Source organism: Heloderma suspectum, chromosome 4, assembly GCF_057233095.1.
Source record: "Heloderma suspectum isolate Gila_16-S chromosome 4, 16-S_ref, whole genome shotgun sequence".
NCBI classification, from domain to species: Eukaryota; Metazoa; Chordata; class Lepidosauria; order Squamata; family Helodermatidae; genus Heloderma; species Heloderma suspectum.
Genome location: NC_139461.1, coordinates 233,577,290 through 233,600,777, shown reverse-complemented (window position 1 = coordinate 233,600,777; position 23,488 = coordinate 233,577,290). Strand labels below are relative to the sequence as shown.

Below are 23,488 nucleotides of genomic sequence, written 5' to 3'. Positions count from 1 at the left end.
ATTCCTGTGTTCTCCCATCTCACCTCACCTGTGGGCTGGAAAACAGTTCATTGGTTCCCTTTAAATTACAGTGCAAAAGGACAGGAAGTCGGTGATTTCCATGATCACAGTCAGTGGGAGATACTTCACAAGGCAGGCACTCTTACAGGCTACCAAACTGAAGGCCTACCAGGCTGCAGTGGTGCCTGGCTGAGCCTGGCAGAAAGCCAGCCTCATTGCCCCTTCCAGGTCCACATTCTACTATTTGCACTGTAGCCACTCTCAACTGAGCTTGATGGGACCCCCACCCCCAGGGTTAATTTACTGATCTCCCCTGGCTGGGCCTTGCCCATTCATGTTGCAGGGAACGGGTGACTAGAGATAGCCCATGGGCCAGGCATGTGCAGCATGAGGTGCTGTTGCCACTCTCAGAATGCAGCTACTTTGGTATGGAGGAGCCTGGTTGTGCCATTGTCTGCTACTACTACTTTGTCTTATGAGGCAGGTGCTCCCGCAACACCAGTTAAACTCAAAGGCATCCCCCACCCTCCCGTGTTTAATTTACTGACCTCCTGTCCTGAGCCTTGCTAATATGGCTGGAAACTGGAAGTAGAGATAGATGGGACGAGAGCAGCATGAACAGCTGCTGTTGCCGCTCTCAGAATGATGTCAGGACTGGAATCCGGGGGGGGGGGGAATTGCCCCTTTTAGGCTATTTTCCCTCCTAAGGTAGTTTACAGATCAACTGGTAGAACATCATAATAAAATTACACACTATTAAAAACAAAATAAAATAACATTAAAATTAATGGATGAACATGCCTAGCATCTGAAAAATAACCTTGCCTGTAAAGGCAAGGGGTAAAGAAGTGCTGGACTGAGCACCAAGTACCTGTCTCATTAGGAGAAGCAAAGGGTGGGACAGGACAGGAAAACAGAGCTCAATGTGCAACAGAAACCACCAAAACAGCTCCCGTAGGTAGGTATATCTGTATGTATGCTTAGTTTCTCAAATGGAAAATCTAGTCAATGCCCGAGAAGCAGTACAGAAGAGATGGTTTATTTGAAAATAACACATTATGTTTAAGAGATCCACCACCCACATATACAGCGCAAGTCCCATCAAGTAAGTCTGCACAAGAATGCAGCCTACATCATCCATTTATATGCATATGACATGGGCTATAGTCCATGAACGCTTATGCTAGTATAATTTTGTTAGTCTTTGTTGTTTTTGCTATTTGCTACATTGAAACGTTCCACTTTTTATAAAATGATTATATTATGTATTCTATATCAGCAGTTGCCAAATAAATATGGCACAGACACAAGCCATATTCTAGGTCTCTTAAGGAAGTGATAGCTCTATAAATACTTTCAGAATAAGCACCAAGATTATACTGCATCAAGGCATAATGATGAGGTCAAAGAAACACTGTACATTTTACATTGGAAAAGGGTATGCCATAGAACATGTTTAATGGTCCCGCTGATTTGTATTTACCCGGAATCCTTCTTTATTTCAAATTATTTGGAAAATTATTAAGAAAATCACATCTTCTCTTTCTTTCTCTATATTGTGCCTTTTGCATATTTTGTTTTCTGCAATATTGGTACAATAGCATTATAAGGTACACAATCCCCACAACATTTTTCAGGGATAGAATAGTGGGGAAGCACTGCTGCAGCTTCATCTTGCAGCCTTTTATCACTGAGAAAAAGCAGCTATGATAGTACTGTAGCACTATTCCCACTTAGGTCTCCTTTCTTTTTGCAGTACCAGCCACAAGAAGTAGAGAGTCACAGACTGCAAAGAGTCCTGTGATATTAATGCTATTGTGCATACTGCCTCGTCCCTCTGCTCTGCTGCCCCCTCCCAAGTGCCATAGGCAGAGAACAGGACTGCAGTATTCTTTTCCTCAGTGTGTAAAAACAGTGCCACAGCACTATTGTGGCTACATCTCCCAACTTTACAGAGAGGGAAAAGAAGCTGCCACTCACCTACTCATCTGGAAGGCATCAGCTACTTGCCTCAGCCAAGCAGGTGAGTGGCTAATTGCACATCTGCTGTAAAACGCTACCAGAAAAGGCAATCTCTAGTCCATTGTATCAAACTTTAATGAATAGTGTGCTTTTTCTATTGCACTCATGTAGTGGCACTAACTTCCTTAGTATAAAACAGGTGTAAAAACACAAGTAGAATACTTGCAGAAGGCTACCCTGGTACTTCTCAAGCAGGAGGGCTTGCTATTATTAGGGAGGGACAAAGGAGATCTACGGTGTGTGTTACACTTGAAGAACTAATGCTTTCTGTCTAATTGTGAGGCTAAAGGTGATCAGCTGCTTGAAACCACACACTAGCTGTTGCCTAAACCCATTTTATGAGTACTGAAAATGATTTTTCAGCTTTGCAGTTTTACATTCTTTTTAGCCAGAAAGTCAAACTCTCAATATTTTATTTCAGTTGTTTATAGCCTGCCTTTCAAACTAATTTTCCTAAGCAATTCATGTTATTTAGAATTGTATTATCAATTAAATGTAATTCTTCATTCTATCTTTACTGTTCCTTATAGAAGAAACTAACTTTTTCTCTAACACAATCCAAACCTAATTCCCGCAAGCTTGTATGTATCAGCCACGCTTTGCTACCATCAAAATATGAAATCCTAAAGATATGGTCTAGTCAATACAACACATTGCAAATGCTTTGCATTGATCAAATGTACATATATACAGAGAAATCTCACGGCAACAGAATACCAAGCACAGCCGAGTACATGAGAAACCAACTTATCTTCAGTACCTAATATACATCCACAGCTAAAACCCTACAGCTACTATAGGTTCTCATTTTAACATTTTATTTGGGCTGAAGTCAGACAAGTGTTTGCAACATAGTGTCACTTAACTCACGACAGAGGTCTGCACATGGAAAACCAATAGACCAAGGAAAGGGGTAGGCAACGTAGTGCCCTCCAGATGGCCTACAACTCCCATCAACTCCAGCCAGCATGGCCAGGAGGATGGGAATTGTCATCCAAACATTTGAAGGCGTGATATTGCCTATCCCTACAACAGAATGTAATGTCCACCCATGAGATGAGCTTTACCATGACCTGCTGCTCCTCATTTTCATTTAAAAGGATGCAACAAATGCTTGTTTCAGCATGAAGAGAAGAGGCCAAAGACAGATGGCTGTCTAATCCAGGTCATCTACTGGTAAGTTTAGGTAGCCATGATGCCACAAATGGCTGTTTAATTTCTCTCATATGGAGATCTTATTCAGATACTAAGGATTAAGAGTATACACATTTCTGTTGACTAAACATTACCTCAGCCCTGTCCCCCCACCCCCCACGCACATAGAGTACATGTGCTATGGAACTGCAGGCTGCTGCAGTCCTCTGCCATATGTACAAATAGTTGGAGACACAAATAACTACTTTAAACACAACATTGTACACAGATGTTCACTCTGTACAGGATAAATTTGTAACCTATGGCTATGGAATGTATTCTGTCTTGCAAAGTATATATACACCTCTTTACTGGGCTCCAGAAACAGGTCTTTCAACTGCTTTAGCGAGCTGGGGTACAATGTGAGCTTATTGTTGACCTTTTACTGATTTTCTGCTATATTGTTTAGTTATTTCCAGGAAAGTTATTTTTAATCTTGTAAACTTTGGAAATTCACCTTGAGATAAGATGAGTGAGGCAAGGCACAACATTTTAAACAAATGTGAAGTGGTCCTTTTTGAAACAATGCTCTTTTCAGAAGGCCATGCAATTATGAATATTCTACTTAAGAAATGGCATTACTATGAATATATGCTGCAAAAGTAATTTACCATCTTCAGTTTTGCCATTGGAGCCTTGAAGATAAAAAGGTGAAACTGACAGACATAACAGTTTCCTACATCTTATGGAAAATACTACAGCTAACCTCTAAAGCACAATCGGTGGAGAACTCAGTAAGGAGAGGAAATATTTACTTAGGCTAAGATGAACAAGCGCAAAAATACACATCTTTTGAAGAACAACTGCACACTGATGTGCAACTGATCCATTATAATCTGTTCTTTGCTCTTGTGCAACTGAGTCAGGAGGCCCACAATGCAGCACAGAGGCTGTTACTGCAACTGCTGCCCCAGCATGTGCAAGATTTCAGAGCAGTGTCAGAGATTGGTTGCCGCATGCTACAGCATCACCTATTTGAGAGGTACAAGAACTTAAAAACCCTTCCATTAATTTCTGCTGCAGAGGAAAGTTAGTGAAATGTACAGACACTCCACACAGTGCCCTCTCAAATCCCAAAAGAAAGTAATAATTGAATATAGTACTTATTAGAACATGTCTCCATGATCTGCATCAACTTCTATTAGGACATCCATGACATTTAAAGATCAGAATCCTGTACATCTCCTTCAGCATTCTGCAGTTTACAATGCAAGGAAAGGAAAGGTTTCTCCTGTGCAAGCGTCCCTCTAGGGCGGCGCTTACGCTGGCGTTTTCATGGCAGACTATAGCGGGGTAGTTTGCCATTGCCTTCCCCAGTTGTGACTACTTTTCCCCCCAGCAAGCTGGGTACTCATTTTACAGACCTCAGAAGGATGGAAGGTTGAGTCGACCTGAGCCGGCTACCTGGGACCCAGCTTCCGCTGGGATCAAACTCGGGTCGTGGGGAGAGTTTCGGTTGCAATACTGCCGCCTACCACTCTGCACCACACAAGACTATTACAATGCAAACAGGCTTGTTTTAGGCATTAAAGGGATGCCACAGCTAAGGCTCGACATTTTAAAGTTATTTCCTTCTATAACTCATAAGATCTAGGCTGAACAGGATCTGAGAGCCATTCAGTCTGCTTGGTGGCAGAGCAGGATCTCCATGTACTGTGTACTCCATAGCATACTCTCCCCTTGCTTTACTAATCTCTCCAAATGATCAGCTGGCAGCCTGTAGACAGCATATATTACTCAGCCGGAAAGCCCTGTGCTCAGAATTGTTATCTATATACAGGCAATGATACCAGGGAGGGGCCAGAGATTTGCTGTGTCCCAACAGTAGCAATGCTACAACTACCTGATGCAAGGAAATTCCACCCCCCCAATTCTATGCCAACAACCCCAACCCTCCCACAATAGTAACTTCTTTTGAGGTATGCAAATGAGCCAGCTCTTACGTAGGGATGGGAGAGTCCATCAAGCTCAATTTTGCTTAGATTCTCATTTTCCCTTAATGCCAAGTTCATTCCATCCCGATTCCACATCAGGTTGTAAATTTCTTTTAGTCTACCCAAAAATTTATACACATTTTGTGCCACTAAAATCCTATTTTTGTATGTATTTTCCCCTGAATGTAAGCATGTTTGTGTGCGCTATTTCAAATATTCATATTTTCCCCATTTAATAAAGCATTTCTGTGCTTTAAAAAATATGTATGCTTTGTGAACTACATTGCAACCTTCAACAATCTGCACATTAGATTTCAGTGGCAAATTGCATTCCTGTTTATGTTCAGGTTTGGGAAACGCAAATTTGGTAAGTTCACACTGAAATGCGAACCAAACAAATTTCTCACCCATCTCTACTCCCAAGCTAGTAGGGTACAAAAACGTACAACTCCATGTGGTCATCCTCATACTGTGGTCTGAAAGAGATAGATTAAAGAGTTTGATCTATTTTATCAGCAAATACGAGAAGCACTTGTTGATTAAAGAAAAAAAGTAAAACAATTCAGACAGTTCAAGATGGACAGGTACAAGGGATGCAACATACACCAGGATCATATCCAATCTGATCTGGGATTCTTTCTTCATCACCATCAGACTCCTGAGAATGCAGCAAATCCTATCAGAGAATTTTTCTTGCCCTTATACTATGGGTGTCCCATCTCTGCTCTCTTGTAGCGCTTTGCTAGTCTCTGATGCCCTAAAGTAGATACCTCTCCACTGAAAGCGTCTTAGTACAGGAAAATGCTTCTCTTTTATGCTGTGCCTTCAGGTCTTCTGGATAAGCAAAATTAGCACTTGGAGGCTGCCTGTGCACATATAATTTTTAAATACTTCTTTTTCTATTCTTGTGGTAATATCAGTGTTGTTTGCCTACATAAGCATCCATGAGTACTGCTCCACATTTAGTCCTTGGAAAAGCCCTATGCCAGTAAGAGGAAAATTGACCAATGGAAGATGTGGGGGAAAGTCTTCTGCTGTAAAGATGCCTGGATTGCCCTGCAATAGCATTGCATCATGCAATACTGGGGTGTGTGCATGAGAGAGAGAGAGAGAGAGAGCGCACACGCACATGTGTATGTATACAGATTCAGGCACACATTTCCTGCTTAAATCAGGGAGATCTATAACATAATTATGATGTCTGAGCCTTTTGCTAAGACTCTGTATTTTGCTGGTTGAACGTTAGGAGGCAGAAAGAGGGCGAGCTTGCTCCAGCTAGTGTCTTATATTACTTGTCAACTGAGGAATAGGGCCATAAATAAATAACTGGATAGATCTATAGTTCAAACATCAACCGTATTTAGATGTGAATAGCAAAGATTCATCCTGCAGAATTTTGGTGGATGGGTCATCTCACATCCATGTGAATTCCACTGACTAGATCCCTTCCTACAATTTGCATTGCTCCTGGGACCACAGTCAAGCATGTAGAAATCCAGAGGTGCTCTTGTTGCAGCCCCCTAGCAATGTCTACCTCAAGGGTATACTGGAGTCACGTAAGGTATGATGAGGCAGAGATAGGCTCAGTTGAAGTGGTCTTCCAGCAAAGATTATAGGAATCTTTTTGGCTACACCATGGTGGCAAGAGCTGGGAAAGAACCAGTGCTCTGGCAATCCGCCCACTTGGTTTCAGTGTTTTGAGAATCCAGGTCCAATTATATTCTGGAAAGAACACTGTGCATTATAAAGGGTGCGGCACTATCGTTCAGCAGTTTTCTAGAGGTTTATTTTTTGACGCATCCTCCAACACTTACAGCAAACCACAGGAACTGCATGGGAATTTCCTGTTGCCCTGCAGCTCTGGGGACACAGCAAAGACTGGTGCTCAGAATCCACTTCGAGCAGCAGTCTCTCACTGCCGGAGGGGGGGCACACACACAAGACAGAGCTCTGTTTTGTTTCTGAATTTGTGTCTAGCCTAACACCACACACTTAAGGATGATTTAAAGTAGATAAACAGCAGTATGTCTTATATTTATATATGAAAATGCACAAGAGTTACATGTAAATGGTCAGACAAGAACTGTATGTTTATCTTTTATACTGTGTACCCCTGCAGTTTACGTGACTCAGCAGCTGTGGCCAAGTATGGTTTCCTAGTCTGTGACCATCTAATGTTCCACTTGTTGAATAAAGTTCCCTACACAAAAGTATTTCTCGTGTCAGAAAATTATATCATCTCAAACAGCCTTTACACAGCAGAACATGGAGTCTTTCAAATATCATCTAGTCATAAACACAAGTTCGAGGAAGTCAGTCCTAAAATTCACTGGACAGTCAAAAAGCAATTGTGGTAAAGCCAATGTGCTTTAGAAGGGCACATTCCAAAATCTAGCTCAACAGACTATACTCCATTAATGCAAAGCTCGTTACTGCAACAATTCAAGTTAAAAGGAATTTTGCCCTTGACTTCCACTGGGAGCGTTATAAGGTCTAAGGTTTATAGTGCATAATGTTTTAATGCAGAAGCATGTTTTAAATAGCTTATCATTAACTATATTTTCAAGAATTCGAACCCCTCTCCTTTCCACTGTGGAATAACAAACAGCTGAGTGAACTTAACTGGCCATGCTCTTTGGCAAATTTGGGGGGTTGGGTGGGGGAATACAGAACCACTGTATATTTGATACAGGCTTTGTAGACAGGTGTGGAGAGGGTGTGTGTGGGGGTTGGAATTCAGTGTCTACCCACATTTGTCCTAATACAAGTTAACAATATTGATGACAGCTTCACTGCTTTTACTTGTGAGAAAGTAATTAAAAAAGAGATAGGTCAGCTTTTAACAAAATGTTACTTTAAATTCATTAATTAAGATGGATTTCTGTAAAATCCAACTTATGCGGTCACAGTACTCGGTCTGAAAAAACTATTTTAGGTAATAATTGAAGAAATGCAAACATTATGAAATGAGGAGATTTTAGCTCTGTAAGCAAGCTTACAGAGCTATCAATGAAGGTCTATCCATTTCCACTGCATATTTACAGAGAATTTCCTTCAAGAACTTGTAGTTAATACAATATGGCTGTTCAAAAGCATACACTATAGCTAAAAGTTAAAATTTGCTACAAGGGCTCAACTAAAGCAACACTGTCTGTTAAATAATATTCTAAAAGTCCCAAGCAACAACTTCTTGGATAGAAATGCTGAAAATTGTGACCAATAATAATTTAAAGTTCTTTAAAATTATTGACTACTGCTCGGCAAGTGTTATAAAGTTATTAAAAACATGTAAAGATGTGTGGGCAAGCTCTGCTACTTATAAATTCTCACATATAATGGGTAATACATTTCTAAGCCCCCTAACTACAAGTTATTGAACAGTCCACAATTGTGGTTCTCTCCCATTGAAGGTGATGTGACCTATCTGCTCAAGTAACGTGCACAGCCACAAATTAATGCCGACACATTATGCCAGTGATCTCTTATTAAATGCTAAGAAACCAAGGGAGATATTTTTTGACAACGTAGATGCCTTCTCTTTATCATACATAAGGGCTACAGCTCAATGGTATTGGGGAAAGGGCTGTAGGTCAGTAGTAGAGCACATGCTTTGCATGTATAAAGGCCCAGGTTCAATCCCTGGCATCTTGAGGTACGGCTGGGAAAGCCTGTCCAAAATCCTGGAGAGCCACTGCCAGTCAGTGTAGACAATACTGGAGCAATAGTCTGACTCAGCAGTCCCCTGTGTTCCTACATGAACAGCACATGCAGTATGTATAGGAATTTCCTGGAGAAACCATGATATGTACCTTTATTTAAATATATAGCAGCATGGAGGATAAGGCTGTTCATAGCTGCTAGTCATGATGACTATATATCACCTCCAGTATCAGGGGCACAATGCCTCTGAACACCAGTTACTGGAAACACAACCAGGAGAGTGCTAGTATGCGCATGTCTTGCTTATAGGCTTCCCATAGGTATCTGGATGGCCACTGTGGGAACAGAATCCTGGACTTATAGGCTGTTGGTCTGATCCAGCAGGGCTCTTCATATGTTCCAGTGTAAGAGCTTATTGGTAAAATACCCACAGATAATTTTCAGTCATGCCTAAATGAGCCCTAGTGGGGTAAGAATAATCTTCCTATTCTCTTCTTTAAATTTACTGCAAAACTAATTACATATAGTTAATAATTCAAAAGCATTTTGTGTAAGTCTGGCTTTTGACCATCATACGAAGAATAAAACAATTCCATTTCTTCAGAGTCAATGCTAACCAGATGCTTAATTTCATTATTTCCATATCCATGTACTTCAGCTGTACTTCAGTAGGAGGACATGCAGATCCCACCCCCCTTTAACACCTTGATATTAGGAAATATTTAGACAACTGAAGACTAGGACCTTACACTTACAAATTGCACCACAGAACCATACTATATTATGTTAGCATCAGCTTAGACTGCCATTCTCAAGCCTTTTATTTTAGCAGCCAACTGAAGTGAACGGAGCTACTCTATCAAGACTGGGTGTGTTAGATTATTTGTACATCCCAATGAGTTAATCAAAACACACAGCAGTTTGAAAAGGGGCATTCTCACCTATAAAGAAATGCTAGAAACAACTGTTACAAGGCCTGAATCAATTCAGCACTGCATTTCATGAAAAAAAGTTGTTTTGTAGAGGAAATCTACAGGAGGGAACATTATAATGCATGTTTTGCTAGAAATGAAGTCAAATTCACATATTTATCTGTACTAATATATTACCCAGGAACATCTACTCAAAAATTATGTGAATGCCTGGTAAGCCATCTCTCTAAAGTTCTTTCAAATATAGGGTATAGACTTCCTGACAGGGTCACATTGTGTAGAAAATGTTGGAGAAATCATTTCAAGATAACTCAAACACTTTTATTGAGCAAACCATGGAACAAAAGAAAGGATGGAAAGTTCTGGGGTCTGGTAGATGCTCCATGATAAGAGTGAAGTCCACTCAGCAAACTTGTTTCAGTAGTAGAGTGTCACAGAACTACTGAAGCATTCCCATAAATGCTACTAAAAGAGGTTCTAAACACTCACAACGTAAGTCTTATTAAACCAATTTAGAAGAATGTAAATTATTATATTATACATTATATTCTACTAACGTTAAATAGCTTACATATGTCACTCAAACCTAGCTAGATTACCAAGTCTAAAAGTACCAATATTGACACACTAAGGACTATATTACTTTGCACATCCACAGGATCACTATGCAAGGATAAAATCTGCAGAGAATGTCAGCTTGCTTGCTTTCACAAGTTCCTCATTTCCATGATTGTGAAGAGAAAAATGTTAACTGATGGAGCAACAGAAATCTAAGTGGGAATGATATGAGTAGAGCTCTAGTGCTTTGCATGTTCCCCTCTCCTTATGGCTAGTATTACCTACTCCCGGCTTCTACTATCTACTTCTAACCCTCAATTCCCAGCTTTTACATTCTGCTACAAACATGCTAAAAGCCTTAGGATGCACAACTATGCCAAGTAGCCCCGTGCAAATCTACTTCATTTGCATAATCCATTCTAAGGGCAGAATTGTTTTTTCTTTAGGGCGTAAACAGCATATAGCCCTAAACATATTTTAGCTTTCTTGCAGAATGATTGAAAATGTAACTGATTGCGAAGCTTTTTGGATGACTTCATTTGCTTCATCGGAGTACTGAGATATACTTGTAGTTTACATCTGAATATGTATCAGTTTACCAAAGTGATGAACTCATTCAAAAAGTGAAAATTTAACAGAACTTGAAAGGAATTTAACAACTAGAAGCAGGCTATTAACTAAAAATCTCAACTGTTACACAAGTCAGGTTTGGCCTATACTTGGTGTACTGTTCCCCGTTTTGTTTACCATGTTTTACCACAAATTATTGATAACACTCTAGAGATTCAGAGAACAAAGATGATTGCCACTGGAAGTTCACGACAGACGAGACACTGAAAAACTGGGCATGTTTAGTCATGAACCACACAATCCTCTATATATGTCTACTCAGAAGTAAGTCTCAATGAGTTCAATGGGAGTTAAACACTATAGGGTTGTAGTTTAAACAGATTTAAGTATCCGGAAGACTACCCTAAAAGAAACAGAATGGTCACATGCATCAAAGAGGTAGGATTAAACTTCAGAGATATGTGGAAGCTGCAGCTTAAGAGACTTTGGTTGGATGTCTGAAAATGCTAACTTCAATGTGCATTCAGCAATCCATTTTCTTAAAAAGTTATAGAACACCTTTCTCTGGAGATTTAAGAGAAACCTGAATGAGCATCACTAGCATGGTTAAAGTCTGGTTGAGCTAAATGCTCTCTGAGGTTACTTTTACCTCTAGGAGTCAGCTGGAATATCTTAGGTCACAAAGAGCTACACATCTGCAGGACAACCAGAATTCTGAAATAATGGCTGGGATGCTTGCTAGTATTCATTTTCAGAACCATCTCTCAACGTAACTGCGTGTGCATCCACAAATGTTCAAACATAATTTAAGCCTGAAGCAATTTCAAACTCTTACAACCGTAATTCTAAATAGATGCACCTTCCACCAGTGATTCAACTAACTTCTGACATCTCATTCCTCCCCGGACACAAAAGAAGTACTACTCCAGAGCAAAGTAGAACAATACTTCTTAACTACTGGAAATAATGTGCATTAAATATTATAATGGCTTGAACATCTCCAAACTACTTTACGCTGCAATCCTATGCATACTTGTTTGGTAATAAACCCAGCTATACTCAGTGTGATTTACTTCTGAGTAAACATACACAGGATCGGACGCAATAGTTTTCTTAGAGAATCCAGTGTAGAATGGAAAGCTACTAGAATAGAAGTATTTCTAAACACATAACAGTATTAAAAACCATTAAACTAAAGAATTAACTTCAGAAAGTGACACAAACTAGCCTTAAAAAAAGAAGAAAGTGGCGGTAGTGGGTAAGATTATGAATGTAGATACACCATAAATAGAATTTCCAACAATAGGAGGAAGGGAAAGAAAATGTGTGGTCTAGGTTTTGCACTGTAAAAGGAGGCAGCTCTCTCCAGTCTTTACAAAACCGACGCATTTAAAAATGACCTGCTTAATAGGCAGTACAGCAGAGTAATAGCAAAGTTTATACGCCTCCGTAAGTACAGTTCTTTGCCCCTTCCGCAGAGAAAATGAGTCTGTCCCACTAGAGGCGAAGAACAATTAACTTCTAATGCAGATGCCTTGAAACTAAGAAATCACTACGGTTATAACCCCAAACAGAAACCATTCTACTTAAAAACCACCGCCACAGCAAATATGTTTTCTGCCTTACCTGGAGGGTCCATTTCGATATAAAATATCAACTCGGTGGAATACGGCATCATCACCTCCCTCCAATCCGTGTCATCGCGATCCATATCCCACACTGTGTTGTACATTGTGACAAATAGGCAAATGGACGATCTCTGGGATCCCTCTTAGTCGGCTGCTTTTCTTTCCTTTTTCAAAAAAAAAATTAAAATAGTACGGCACACCAAAAAAAAAAAAAAAAAAAAAGCCTAGCCGCCCATAGTATTACAAAAACAAAAAAGAAAAAGGGGGAGAAAGTTTCTTAAGAACAACTCGATCGTTTCCTCTTCGGGAAAACCACTCCCCTCTCAGGAAGCGAGAGGAAGCAAAAGAAATGCTTTTTTCTTTTTTTTTTTTAATTCCCTCCTTGCTTCGGGGGGAACGGAGGACGGAAAGGAACCACTTATTCCAGCTTCCTCCCCAAATCCAAATTAAGTGAAAGAGGCGGGGGGATGAGGGGAAAAGAACAGAGGTATTCTTTTAAGGTGAGAGGTCAAAATATGCAAAAATTGCGTGTGCGTGGAGGCAGTTGGAGGAAATATTTGCAGTTCTTTAAAAGGAAAGTTTTAAGACAGATCTGAGGAAATTGAACACTGTCGGATTTTTTGTTTGTTTGAAATAATCCTCCTGCTCTTCCCCGTAGTGAGCATGAGCCATGCAGGGAAACGTCTCGCCTCTCTAACACCTCAGGGTAGAGCCCGCCACCGCCAGTCCAGCGGCGCCGCTGCCCCCCTCTCTGCCCCTCGCCCGGCGCCCACTGCTGCAGGCGGAGGCGGCCCCCGACCCGCTTCTCGCTGCTGCTGCTGCTGCTGCACAGAAGCTCAGCATCGGCCCCCACGCGCGCTCTGGTGCTCGGCTTCTCCCAGCCCCACTCGGTTTCATTTTAAAGCGACTCTGAGGGCCCCAACCGTCGCCCAACCGCCTCTATGCCGGGGACGAAACTCCGCCCACTGAGGGGGAAACGGGGGAGGGGCAGAGCGGAGGGGAAACTCCGCCCCCTTGGTTAACCCTGTCGCGTTTGGGCTGGCGTGTTGCGCTGAATGGGTATTTTTTACTCGCCTACCCTGGACCAAAGCTGCGGGTCGGATAGTCTGTTTGCAGCTGTACCCCTGGCTCCCTTTCGAGATTTCACAGCATAGTGCAAGTGGCAGTGAATGGGTTGGTAACGATATGAGGGAGATACCTACCGCTGGAGCAGCAGGCGATGGATAGGTTCCCCCCACCCCATCGTCCGTCTGCACCATGTGAATGTAGACCCCTCTTCTCAGAGGTAAACCTATCAGCATCAGAACATTCAGAGACAGAGGGACGCGCCCCCCTTCCCCACGTTCCTCTTTCCCTCCCAAACGGCACACAGAAGATGATGCAAAAGAAAGTATACTTGCTTGCTGGCATGACTGTTAACGTATAAGAGAGTAAGTGGTATGTTACCTTTGACCACATACTTCCTACATTTTTTGTTCGTATGGACAATCTGCAGCGTTGTGTGTGCGGGGACTGAATGTTTGTGGATGAGGCGGTTCGGTTGTGCAGAGTAACTATGTATTACGCTTGAATATATGCTGTGTGTAGGAGACAGACAGACACAGTCTCAGTCTGAATGTGCATGATGTGGTATTGTACATCTATATAATATCTTAAGTATGTATAAATATGACCGAAGCTGTAATCAGCAGCCCATCAACTTCAGAGCAATCCCAGTAACAATGGGAATACTTTAAATTAAGTGGGATGTGGAGACTCCAGTTATGTATAGGGTATATAGTTATAGTTTATGGATAGCTCTGAATAGTGGTTGTGGGGATGTGGGAAATTATCTGGTTGGATATCAGTGTCATAACTAACAGTTTTAGTATCCGATAAATTATAAAACCTAATTTGTTCATCTGAACTGAAGCAAGGAATTGGCATGGCCATTCCTGGTCCTGTGCAGCAGTCCACGTGTGCAGTAAATCCCACTACATGAGCATAGGTTGGATTGTCCTTGGAAGGGAGGGAAACAAAAAACAGACGTGTGCATGTTCGGTATAAACTGCATCTTGGTCTCTGTGTGTGTGTGTGTGTGTTTTGGGAGCCTTAAAACAGGTTAGATTGTTTTTGTTTTGTGGCCAACAGTGTGCCAGTTTCTATTTACCTCTGCCCTCTACATGGTGGCTGGGCAAGAGGATGCTGCCTACCCCTAATTATGGTTGCATGTGTATATTTATTACACACACATATATAGCAATTTACTCCAGAGTTGCTTGGCTAAAGTAAATGAAATGCTAAATGTGTAGACTGCAGTGGCTGTGACTGAGTGTATGGGAAGTGTTGTATTTTTCTCTGTGCATATTATCCAGTGTGGCTGAGCATGAGTGACTGATCGAAAGTTTGTGGCAATGCAGCCCAATCAGAGCCATGTTTACTGAAGGGTAAATCTCACTTTCCTCAATGGGGCATACCCCCAGGTAAGAGATCATAGGATTGCAGTAACCATAGTTGTGTATGTGGCAGATTGTGTGGGTGATGTGGTGCTGGAGTCTCAGTGTGATGTGACATCAAGGTGGTTGTTAAATGCATTTGATAATAGTGGGATTGTTATTGTCAAATCCAAGTTGCATAGTTTGTTGGCAGGGCACATTAGACAATGACTTCCCAAAGTGCAAAGGGCACATACCCATATAGTACTTTAAATATAATGTGTGACCTGCCCAGGATAGGGTCAGGCCAGTATGTGAAATCTGAAAGAATCTGGGTCCGTTGCCCATCCCAGCCAAAAAGTGATGTTAAAGCACTAGGTTCCAGTGCTGTCCCTGCAACCGCCTCCCTAATAATTCACAATCTAGCATGTTCATGTTTGATAGTTGTTTATAGAGGATATGTATATGTTATGTATATGTATATATCCCTTATGTTTGCACAATCCTTATATTTTGAAGGAGAAGTTATCACACAGTATTCAGGGAAGTCTAGTAGAAAGTATCTGTTACCATATACATTATATTTGTACAGTACAATGTACATTTGGGATCAGAATATTCTCAGAAACCTTAGTTTTAAGCAGCGCATATCAATTATGTGCATGGTCATTCACAGAAATATTTGTGGTTAATACTCAAGCCATGCAGGGTTGTCTGTGGTCCTTAGAAATATCATATAGAGAAAGTGTATATGTATTACCACATCTGATGAATGCATTATCTATTTTGCTGCATGTTCATGCAGTGTACACACGTTGGGAAGCTGCAGCTAATTGTGTCTTGATTTCACATCTGGGGAAAGGCACTGACTTGCCTTCTGTAGATACTTGTATTAGTGGCTATGGTTTCTAATTACGAATTGCGTCTTAACATATGGTAGTTAAAATCACACTTTGCATGAAGGTTATGCTTGCAGCTTTCCATGGTCTTTTGGCGAGAGGCTGCTTCAGTTTTGTGCATGTGACAATGGTGAAGTTGTCTGAGGACAAAAGCTCATTTCCAGGTCCAGCTTGTTGCTATCCTTGAACAGTTTAGACTATGTGGGCACGGGAGTTTTGAGTATTTTAAAGGCTAAGTTTCCTGCTGTGCTGCAAACGGAGAGTAGTTAGTTATTTTAAGCAGGTAGTGAAATGGCAAAGTAAACATATTTGGGATATGTTTCTGAACTTTCCATGCTTTGTGGCGTAAGAGGTCCTGAGTGCTTGGACTGAGGCAACTGCAGAAACGGAGCGTTATTTGGTATCCTTTTCAACATATGCACACATTTCTACCTTTCCTCTCCTTATTTTAAGGAAAGAAGTTGCATATTCCATCTCTGGCTCGCTGCCAGGATGGACGCCAGCTCGGCAGGCGGGGGGAAAGTGTGTGCCGGCGGGGCGGGGCGGGGCGGGGCGATCGGATTAGTTAGCCCAGTTTGCGAGAGCCGCTTCGCTTGTCTTTTGTCTGAGAGGAAGCATCGAGCTTGCGGATTGGCCGTAAGGCCCTCAGCAGAACCAGCCAATATGAATGCTAGGAAGCCGGCCGGCCGGATGGGGATTGGTTGGAAGCCCCAGTTACTAAGCGGGACAAAGAAAGGGGGGTGACGGGAGGGCGAGTAGGAGTGGGGAAGAAAGCGCTTGCGGGCCCCACCTCCCTTCTTCCTCGTCAGTCCTCCCCTTCCCCCGTTTTACTAAATGGTGTTTCACTACCAACACGAACAATAGACACAAGTGATACATTACGAATAACAGCGATGAAATCTGGGTACCGCCGGGACGGCTGTAGATATCTTGAGGATCTGCCGGCCCCATTTAATGAATTCGATTGGGACGGAGGGGCGAAGAGCCGTCCTGACGAGGGCCATGGTTCCAGGCCCGCGGCGGATGGGACTGCCCACAACATCCACTGCTACGCCCTCACCCATTGCCTCCTTGTTTTTGGCGCTCGGCCCACTGGCCCCAGTGCCCTTTCCAGCTGTTCGAGAGATGGAGGCGAGCTGGAGACTTCGGCATATAACTCAAGCATTTCGAGTGGCTTTATAAAATAATAACCAGTTCTTAAGGCATTATACAGCTTAAATCACGCCCAGAAAGGGTACTGAGGCTCCTTTAGGGCATTTTGAAAGAACTTCAGATATACAGAGATTGAGCATAGCTAAGAAAGTGTCTGAAAACTACAGATATTGAGGGAATAATGGAGAGAAGGGGCAGGTACTAACAAGAGGCTGGGGAAGGTACTTTGCGTATGCCCTTAAATAATACCTACTATAAAGGTTTAGGTAACCTGAATTGTGGTTTAGTCCCATGACTGTCGGCATGATCCTAACCGTGTTTACTTAGAAGTAAGTCCTACTGAGTTCAGTGACACTTCTTAGTTGAAGTAGAATTGTAGTCTCCCTTGTGAGCACATTTAAATGACATTGTTTTGCTCCCCTACTGGTCCTAAGAAGGTTTACTCCAAAGTAAATCCATTGAATTCAATAGAGCTCACTTCCATGGATGCATGCTTAGGATAATATGCAGTTTCATGCAGCACTTTATAGCCCTTACCATACTTGTTGCAGCTGACCCCAAACGGTGTCAGTATGTTGCAGTTCTTCAACTGGATTTTTTAAACTACCCTTACAGTGCAATCCTATATATGTCTACTCGGAAGTCCTACTGAGTTCAGTGGGCTTACTCCAAAGTAAATGGGTACAGGATTGCAGCCTTAGCCACTGTAATAGAAGGGCCTAAACAAAGTTAAGTTTCAGAGAGAAAGCTCTTTAAGTAAAGAAAACAAGAATGTCCTAGAAATTTTCAAATAATAATGGGGCATGGGAACATAGAGTAGAAGAACGTATTTGTTGGGCTGGTAGTGTTGAATGCTTCCCACATGTCCCCCCCCCCCCAGGGGGGTAGGGTTAGAGCCTATATAAACCTTAAGAGGCATGCTCAAAGATGTATGCAAAGTTCTCATGGGAACGGTTCTATACCTATATATTCCACAGAAAAATACACTTCTGCATGTAAATACTTTCACTGTTTCTTATCAACTTTCACAGTTTTGCTTTGAAATGAATGTTCATGATGTAACCCTTCCTCCATGATGTCTGCACACATCTTGAGACACAGAGCTTAACTATGACATATCTTTAAAAGTAACATTGATAGCAGTTCTGAAAGAGAAAACTTTGCTTCTTTAAACTGGTGCAGTTTATTGCTCTGAAAACCAAGCAACTGATAATTTCAGATTCAGATGATACAAAATGCATGCCAGTTGACCAACCTCTTTGCTAACAGAGAGCTGATGTGGATTTGGGTGAATGCCGACAGGGGATAAAATAAATAATTATGTGTTGAATAATTAGAGGCCTACATTCACTTTACAGAAGTATGGCAACAGAGAATATGAAGTTTACTGCTACTGCTTGAATAATCTCTATAGCAAATAAACTGAAAGAAAGCTGCACCTAGAGTAACCATACTCCTTGAGAGGGAGAGAGCTGCATAAAAACAAAAGTTTTCATTCAAGTAATTCACTCTAGATAAATTAATTTTATATCTCTGTTCACTCTGATTAATCCGTGATAGGCAGATAGACTCCCTTTTGTTATACTTGAAATAAAAATTCTTAGAAATTATTTCAGTATGTTTTGTTCATGCACCCTCTAATAAAAACATGAATCCCAGAAGGTGTTCATGAGATTTTTTGTTGTTGTTACTTAACATTGATTAAATACCCTGTCTAACACATGGACATTGGTAATCAGTTAATGTGTGTGCCATAATCATGTAGCATCTTTGTAGCCCTTGTAGAATTTACCTTATTATGTTGTGCTGGCATAACTTTTGTTATATGCCATGCACCCTAGTCATTAGAATAAATTGCTAGATTATCCTTTTCTTTACACAGTAAGGGTGGCTAAATGCTGGTAAAAAGTTGGGTTTGGTTTGCCTTATTCTAACTTGGATATTGGTTACAGGGCAGAAACAGGGTCTGCAAAATTGTTCTCGATTACGTAATCTGGAATGAGTGTAGCCCAGGCAACTTTCTCCCACCCTCACATTTCTGTGTATACATATGTATCAACAATTTAATTTAGTGCACAAAAGCAAAGACTTGCCAAAGAACAGGAAACCTCTACCCATCATTCACTCTTAATATCTGGAACAGTTCCTACAGAGAGGAGTGGGTTCAACATCGTAGACTATTTTGGGGGGTTTCTGTTGTTTTACATTTAGTTTCCTTTACTTGCTTTTATTGTTATTTTTAACACCTTGAATGCTATTTAATGGAAAGGCAGATAATATATGTTTTAAAAATAACAAACTTCATATCCTAGTCGATTACCATATAGCTAGCTTCATGATTCATCCCTGTAAGATCAATTGTCTAGGTTCTATCATAATTATATGAACAAATTAGCATAATTGGTTAGGTTCCATGCCATTATTGTTTATTTGTTCTCAATAAGTAAACTTTGCTGTTAAAATTAACTTATTTTCTTTTCATGTAAAAATATAATAAATATGGGATCAGTGACATTTTCCAGGCAGAAAGCTGAGAATGGCTTGAGGTATTGTCCTTTGCACTGGGTCACTGTTGACCCTCCACTGTGAACATGTCATACTGTTCCCCCTGTGCTAGCCCCAGACACCTCCATTGCATTTAGGTCAGGTCACCCTTGCTGTATCTTTAAGACTTTAACTCTCTCCTTTCTTAAACCAGTAAGAACTATGTCACCTGTAATATTAGCAATAGCTGCACCAGTTCCAAGTTTTCATCTCTTAAGGCACAATCCTATGGATGTTAGACGGAAAAAAGCCCTACAACTCCCAGCATTCCCCAGCCAGGATTCCAAGAGATAACAGATTCTGTGAATGTGCGCTATGTGGACAGGAGTTCGGTTGTTATACATCTTCATTGGACACACAACAGGTAAAATAGCTTTATATGTATCCAGTTTATATGAATTCTCATTACAGAAAAGTATAACCCAGTGTACTTGACCATAACTGAAATAATTCCAGGCTTTAAAAACATGTAAGGTTCAAATACAGTCAGTATAAATGCACCCTGGCTAACTTTCTGTGATGTCCAAATATATTGCTTCTTTTATGGGTATTGCACACAGGCCAAACATGTCATTTCCTCTTAGCCCAAGCGGTGCCTTACTGCTGCAGAGCCCTATGATCTTTGGTCTTATATAATAAAGATGATAATATGACGATGATCCTAAAAGACTTGAAACCAACACTATTGTCTGCTCTCTGATGCAACAAAGGTTCCCATTGTCAACTGCTATCAACTCTTTCTCATTTCCTTGCATCTGACAATTTGAGGCAGGATTAAATATTAAAGACCTGAGTGTTTTCTGTGTTTTGGGAAAGGCCAGAACCTCCAGGAAAATATGCTGAACATAGGAAAGCCATTTGAGCCAATCTGCTGGGCTTCTTTGGGCAATGCTATGAAAACATGATAACCAGCAACCTGATTTAGGTTCCAGCATACTCCTACAGCTATTTAAGGAGAGTGTGTGTGTGTGTGTGTGTGTGTGTGGTAAATTACCAACCCCCTGGAGATAATTATTCACCCAGCACTGGTGGAAGAATAGCTGGACACAGCCCATAGCGGAAGCACATCTTTGATAGGGGGAGGTATAGGCTGTGCAGCACACAGGAGAGCGAGAGTCCTCTCATTTCCAAATCAGGCTCCTTTGGGGGAAAAATGGTATGGCCTGCAGATCTGGAGCTGTGCCCTCTATAACCTGGGAAAGAAGTAAGAGACTGATAAAGCCCTCATTCATCACTGCACCTGTGAATATGCTCTGAATTCTGCCTGTTGAACCCATAGATCTGTGGGCTCCATTTAAAACCTGAGAGCTAGGAATGTAATAGTTTATCCCTGTGAGTAGGTCATTAAACCTGCTGGGGAAGGCATGGGGAATAAAACATTATCTTCAGCCCATACAGCTTCTTGAAGCTGCTCTTTTTTCTCTTGGTGCCCTTGTTTGATTCCAAGAGTGACATTTCCTACTTATGGGAGCAGTAGGATCCCTTGGTGAGGCACAGGAGACTAAAGTAAAATCAGAGAGGGAAATTAGAATTAATATCTTTATGCAAATAAACCAAAATTTCATGTGCATATGTGTATACATGTATTATATATATTTGCAGCTTTCTTACACGTTATCTCTCTAATAGATAGCCAGCCATATGAACAGTCAAGCCATGATATTTCCATAACGCCCCGCTTCCTGTTCTCTGAAAAACTCCAGCACAAGCTGCCTCACATTTGCAGTGGTGCTGCAGTAAAAATAGATGTAACAAAGCTCTAACTTTGACCCAAGCCAGCAAACCATTTTACACGCCACAGAGGAAAGCAAAACTCCCTCAGGATCAAGCCAACTGATAGGATCTCAGATAAATTTCCTTCCCGTGTACAAATATGGCTGCCAGACCCAGAATGTGAAAGCAAGCCTGTCTGTTAAGCATCCCCAGTGGAAAATTTCAAAGCAATATAGCAATATTCCACATCTTCCAATATTATATTTCTGTTAGCGGTGGTGGCACTACCAAAAAAAGGAGATGGGGGTGGGTGGGGAGAAAGGGCAAAGTGTAAGCAAGCATGTCTCAGCTGTTAAGAAAAGTGCAATTTTTTATCATTCAGCAGCTGCAATTCCAACTGCAGTCCCCAGCAGTGCTATCAGTGGTGTTCTGCCTGTGGCAGTGGTGGGGGGCACGGGCAAGTAATTCTTCTTAATAAATAATCGCGCAAGTTTGAAACTGTTTCTTTTTTTAAACAAAAAGACAATTGCCGGGCCGGGGGGGGGGGCATTCCATTTTAGCTCCCTCATTTCCCCTTGCAGATTCAAAAATTGATGGCACTACTACTTATTCACTCTTCTCCAAGCTTCAGATGTAATGTTACCATGCCCTGCTAGCCATCCAGCACAGATAGAACTACATTTAGATAGTGAAGTACTATATGTTTTGTGACTGCAGATTGTATAATAAAATAGTAAGCTATACATTGTTCATAAATGCTCAACAAAATGAAAAATATCCTTGGTCAAGAGGTAATTGTGCAATCATTGTGTTCAGTGGGACTTAATCCCAGATAGCTGAGTATAGGATTGCAGCCTACAGTATTTTAAGCCTATTTGGTAAATGAAGTGGGGAAGGAAGATTGGGGTACGGGGATGAGTTCATGACCATGCATTTTCCCCAACCCCAAGGTTAGCTTTCTAGGATCTGTTAATCTGTTAGGGGGTTCACCCTCTTTGTAGTTTAACGGATTGTGAAGGATTATCTCTCATATCAGAAGATGACAATTCTACAAAACACTAGTGAAATTCCTTATTTCTAAGAATGACTCAGAAGAGATAGTCCAGCTCTGTAAAGTCTCTGTTTTGATCTGGGCACCCCCATGACTGAGCTGTCAATAGTACATGTGTGTATCTGAAAAGCTTACCCACAGTCTCACAGAGTGAGCGGGTTAATGCAGGATAGGTTTATGAAAATAACCACTTATTCTAGGATCCCAATTATGAAATCTTTAAAGACCAAATAGGATGGATTTTCACGGTCAACCATCTTTCTTGTGGTTATATTTGCAGTCCTTGGGAAGAGTGATCCCATAAGTCAAAAACTGCTAAGCCTAAGTATAACTCCTGCCTTGCGCTTCCATCCATACTGTGTCTGGTTCCGATTGTAACCCACTATCTTGACTCTCATCTCTGATTGTACTTGCAAAGTCCCAAACTCTCAGCATGTGTCCCCGATTAATCTATTTAACAGATTTTTTCTTTATTTCAGTTCAACAAAGGACCAGGATAGGCAGAAACTACTGCAGGAATTAAACAAAAAGATGGCAGCATAATTTTGGTACAGAGGGTAGGAAGTCTCATGCCAAGGTTGTTCATTTGTTTTCATAGGGGTAACCAGCCACCTCCTGTCTTAGGCTCTCTTTACACCTGGCATTTTATTCCACTACAAACCAGACCTTTTGATTCCAAATCCTTTCCGGGATTTACACTGGCCCTGTATACAGCCATCTCTCATAGTGCATCCCTCCGCAATGTCATGGCTGGGCGGAGCTGCACGGAACAATCAGGACAGAAGGGGGCTGCTGGCTCCATACCCCCTCTCCTCCCCTGATCATTGGTTCCTGTGACATGATTGATGGCTCTGCCCCTCCCTTCACTCCTCCACAGCAGGAGGGAAGTCGGAAGCTCTTCTAGTGGCCTGGATAGGGGGCCATGGGAACTGGTCCCCTCCTTCCTCCGAGGCAGAGACAGTCTTCTCGGTGGCTTACCAAGTTTTCTGGCACTGCTAGTCCTTCTCTGCTAAATATGTCAGTATGTGATGGAATTAAATGCAGTACGTTGCTTGCACTACTGAGTTTGAAGGGTATACCGATTTCTGGGTTCCCAACTACAGAAGTAAGAAATCCATAAATGGACTTGTATACAGTCAATGCACCAAGCCATCCCTAGCAGCCCCCGCTCCAGGCAACTGCTTCACAGGGACACCTTCATTAGACCCAGCTTGCTC

The 23,488-nt window shown here is 41.5% G+C and overlaps 2 protein-coding genes across 6 annotated transcripts in view; one reads left to right on the top strand and one right to left on the bottom strand.

Annotated features, from left to right (window-relative positions):
- The window catches only part of PIK3R3 (phosphoinositide-3-kinase regulatory subunit 3), a 56,473-nt gene extending 43,032 nt beyond the window's left edge, over positions 1-13,441 (bottom strand). Inside the window, exon 1 of one of the 2 annotated variants that reach the window (XR_014790565.1) lies at positions 12,497-13,433. Coding sequence is in view for 1 of the 2 variants with exons in the window: in XM_084852632.1 (XP_084708758.1) it covers positions 12,497-12,602 (106 nt within the window). In the remaining variant the exon portion in view is untranslated. Of the gene's footprint in view, positions 1-12,496 lie in introns of both variants that reach the window. The other variant, XM_084852632.1, reaches the window with a different exon arrangement.
- Positions 12,885-23,488, top strand: part of LOC146348231 (uncharacterized) — a 226,216-nt gene continuing 215,612 nt past the window's right edge. The window contains exon 1 of one of the 4 annotated variants that reach the window (XM_084852638.1): positions 12,885-12,998. In XM_084852638.1, the coding sequence (XP_084708764.1) occupies positions 12,966-12,998 (33 nt within the window). In that variant the 5' untranslated portion in view covers positions 12,885-12,965. Of the gene's footprint in view, positions 12,999-13,527; positions 13,936-23,488 lie in introns of those variants that run through there. The other 3 variants (XR_014790569.1, XR_014790568.1, XM_084852637.1) reach the window with 3 other exon arrangements.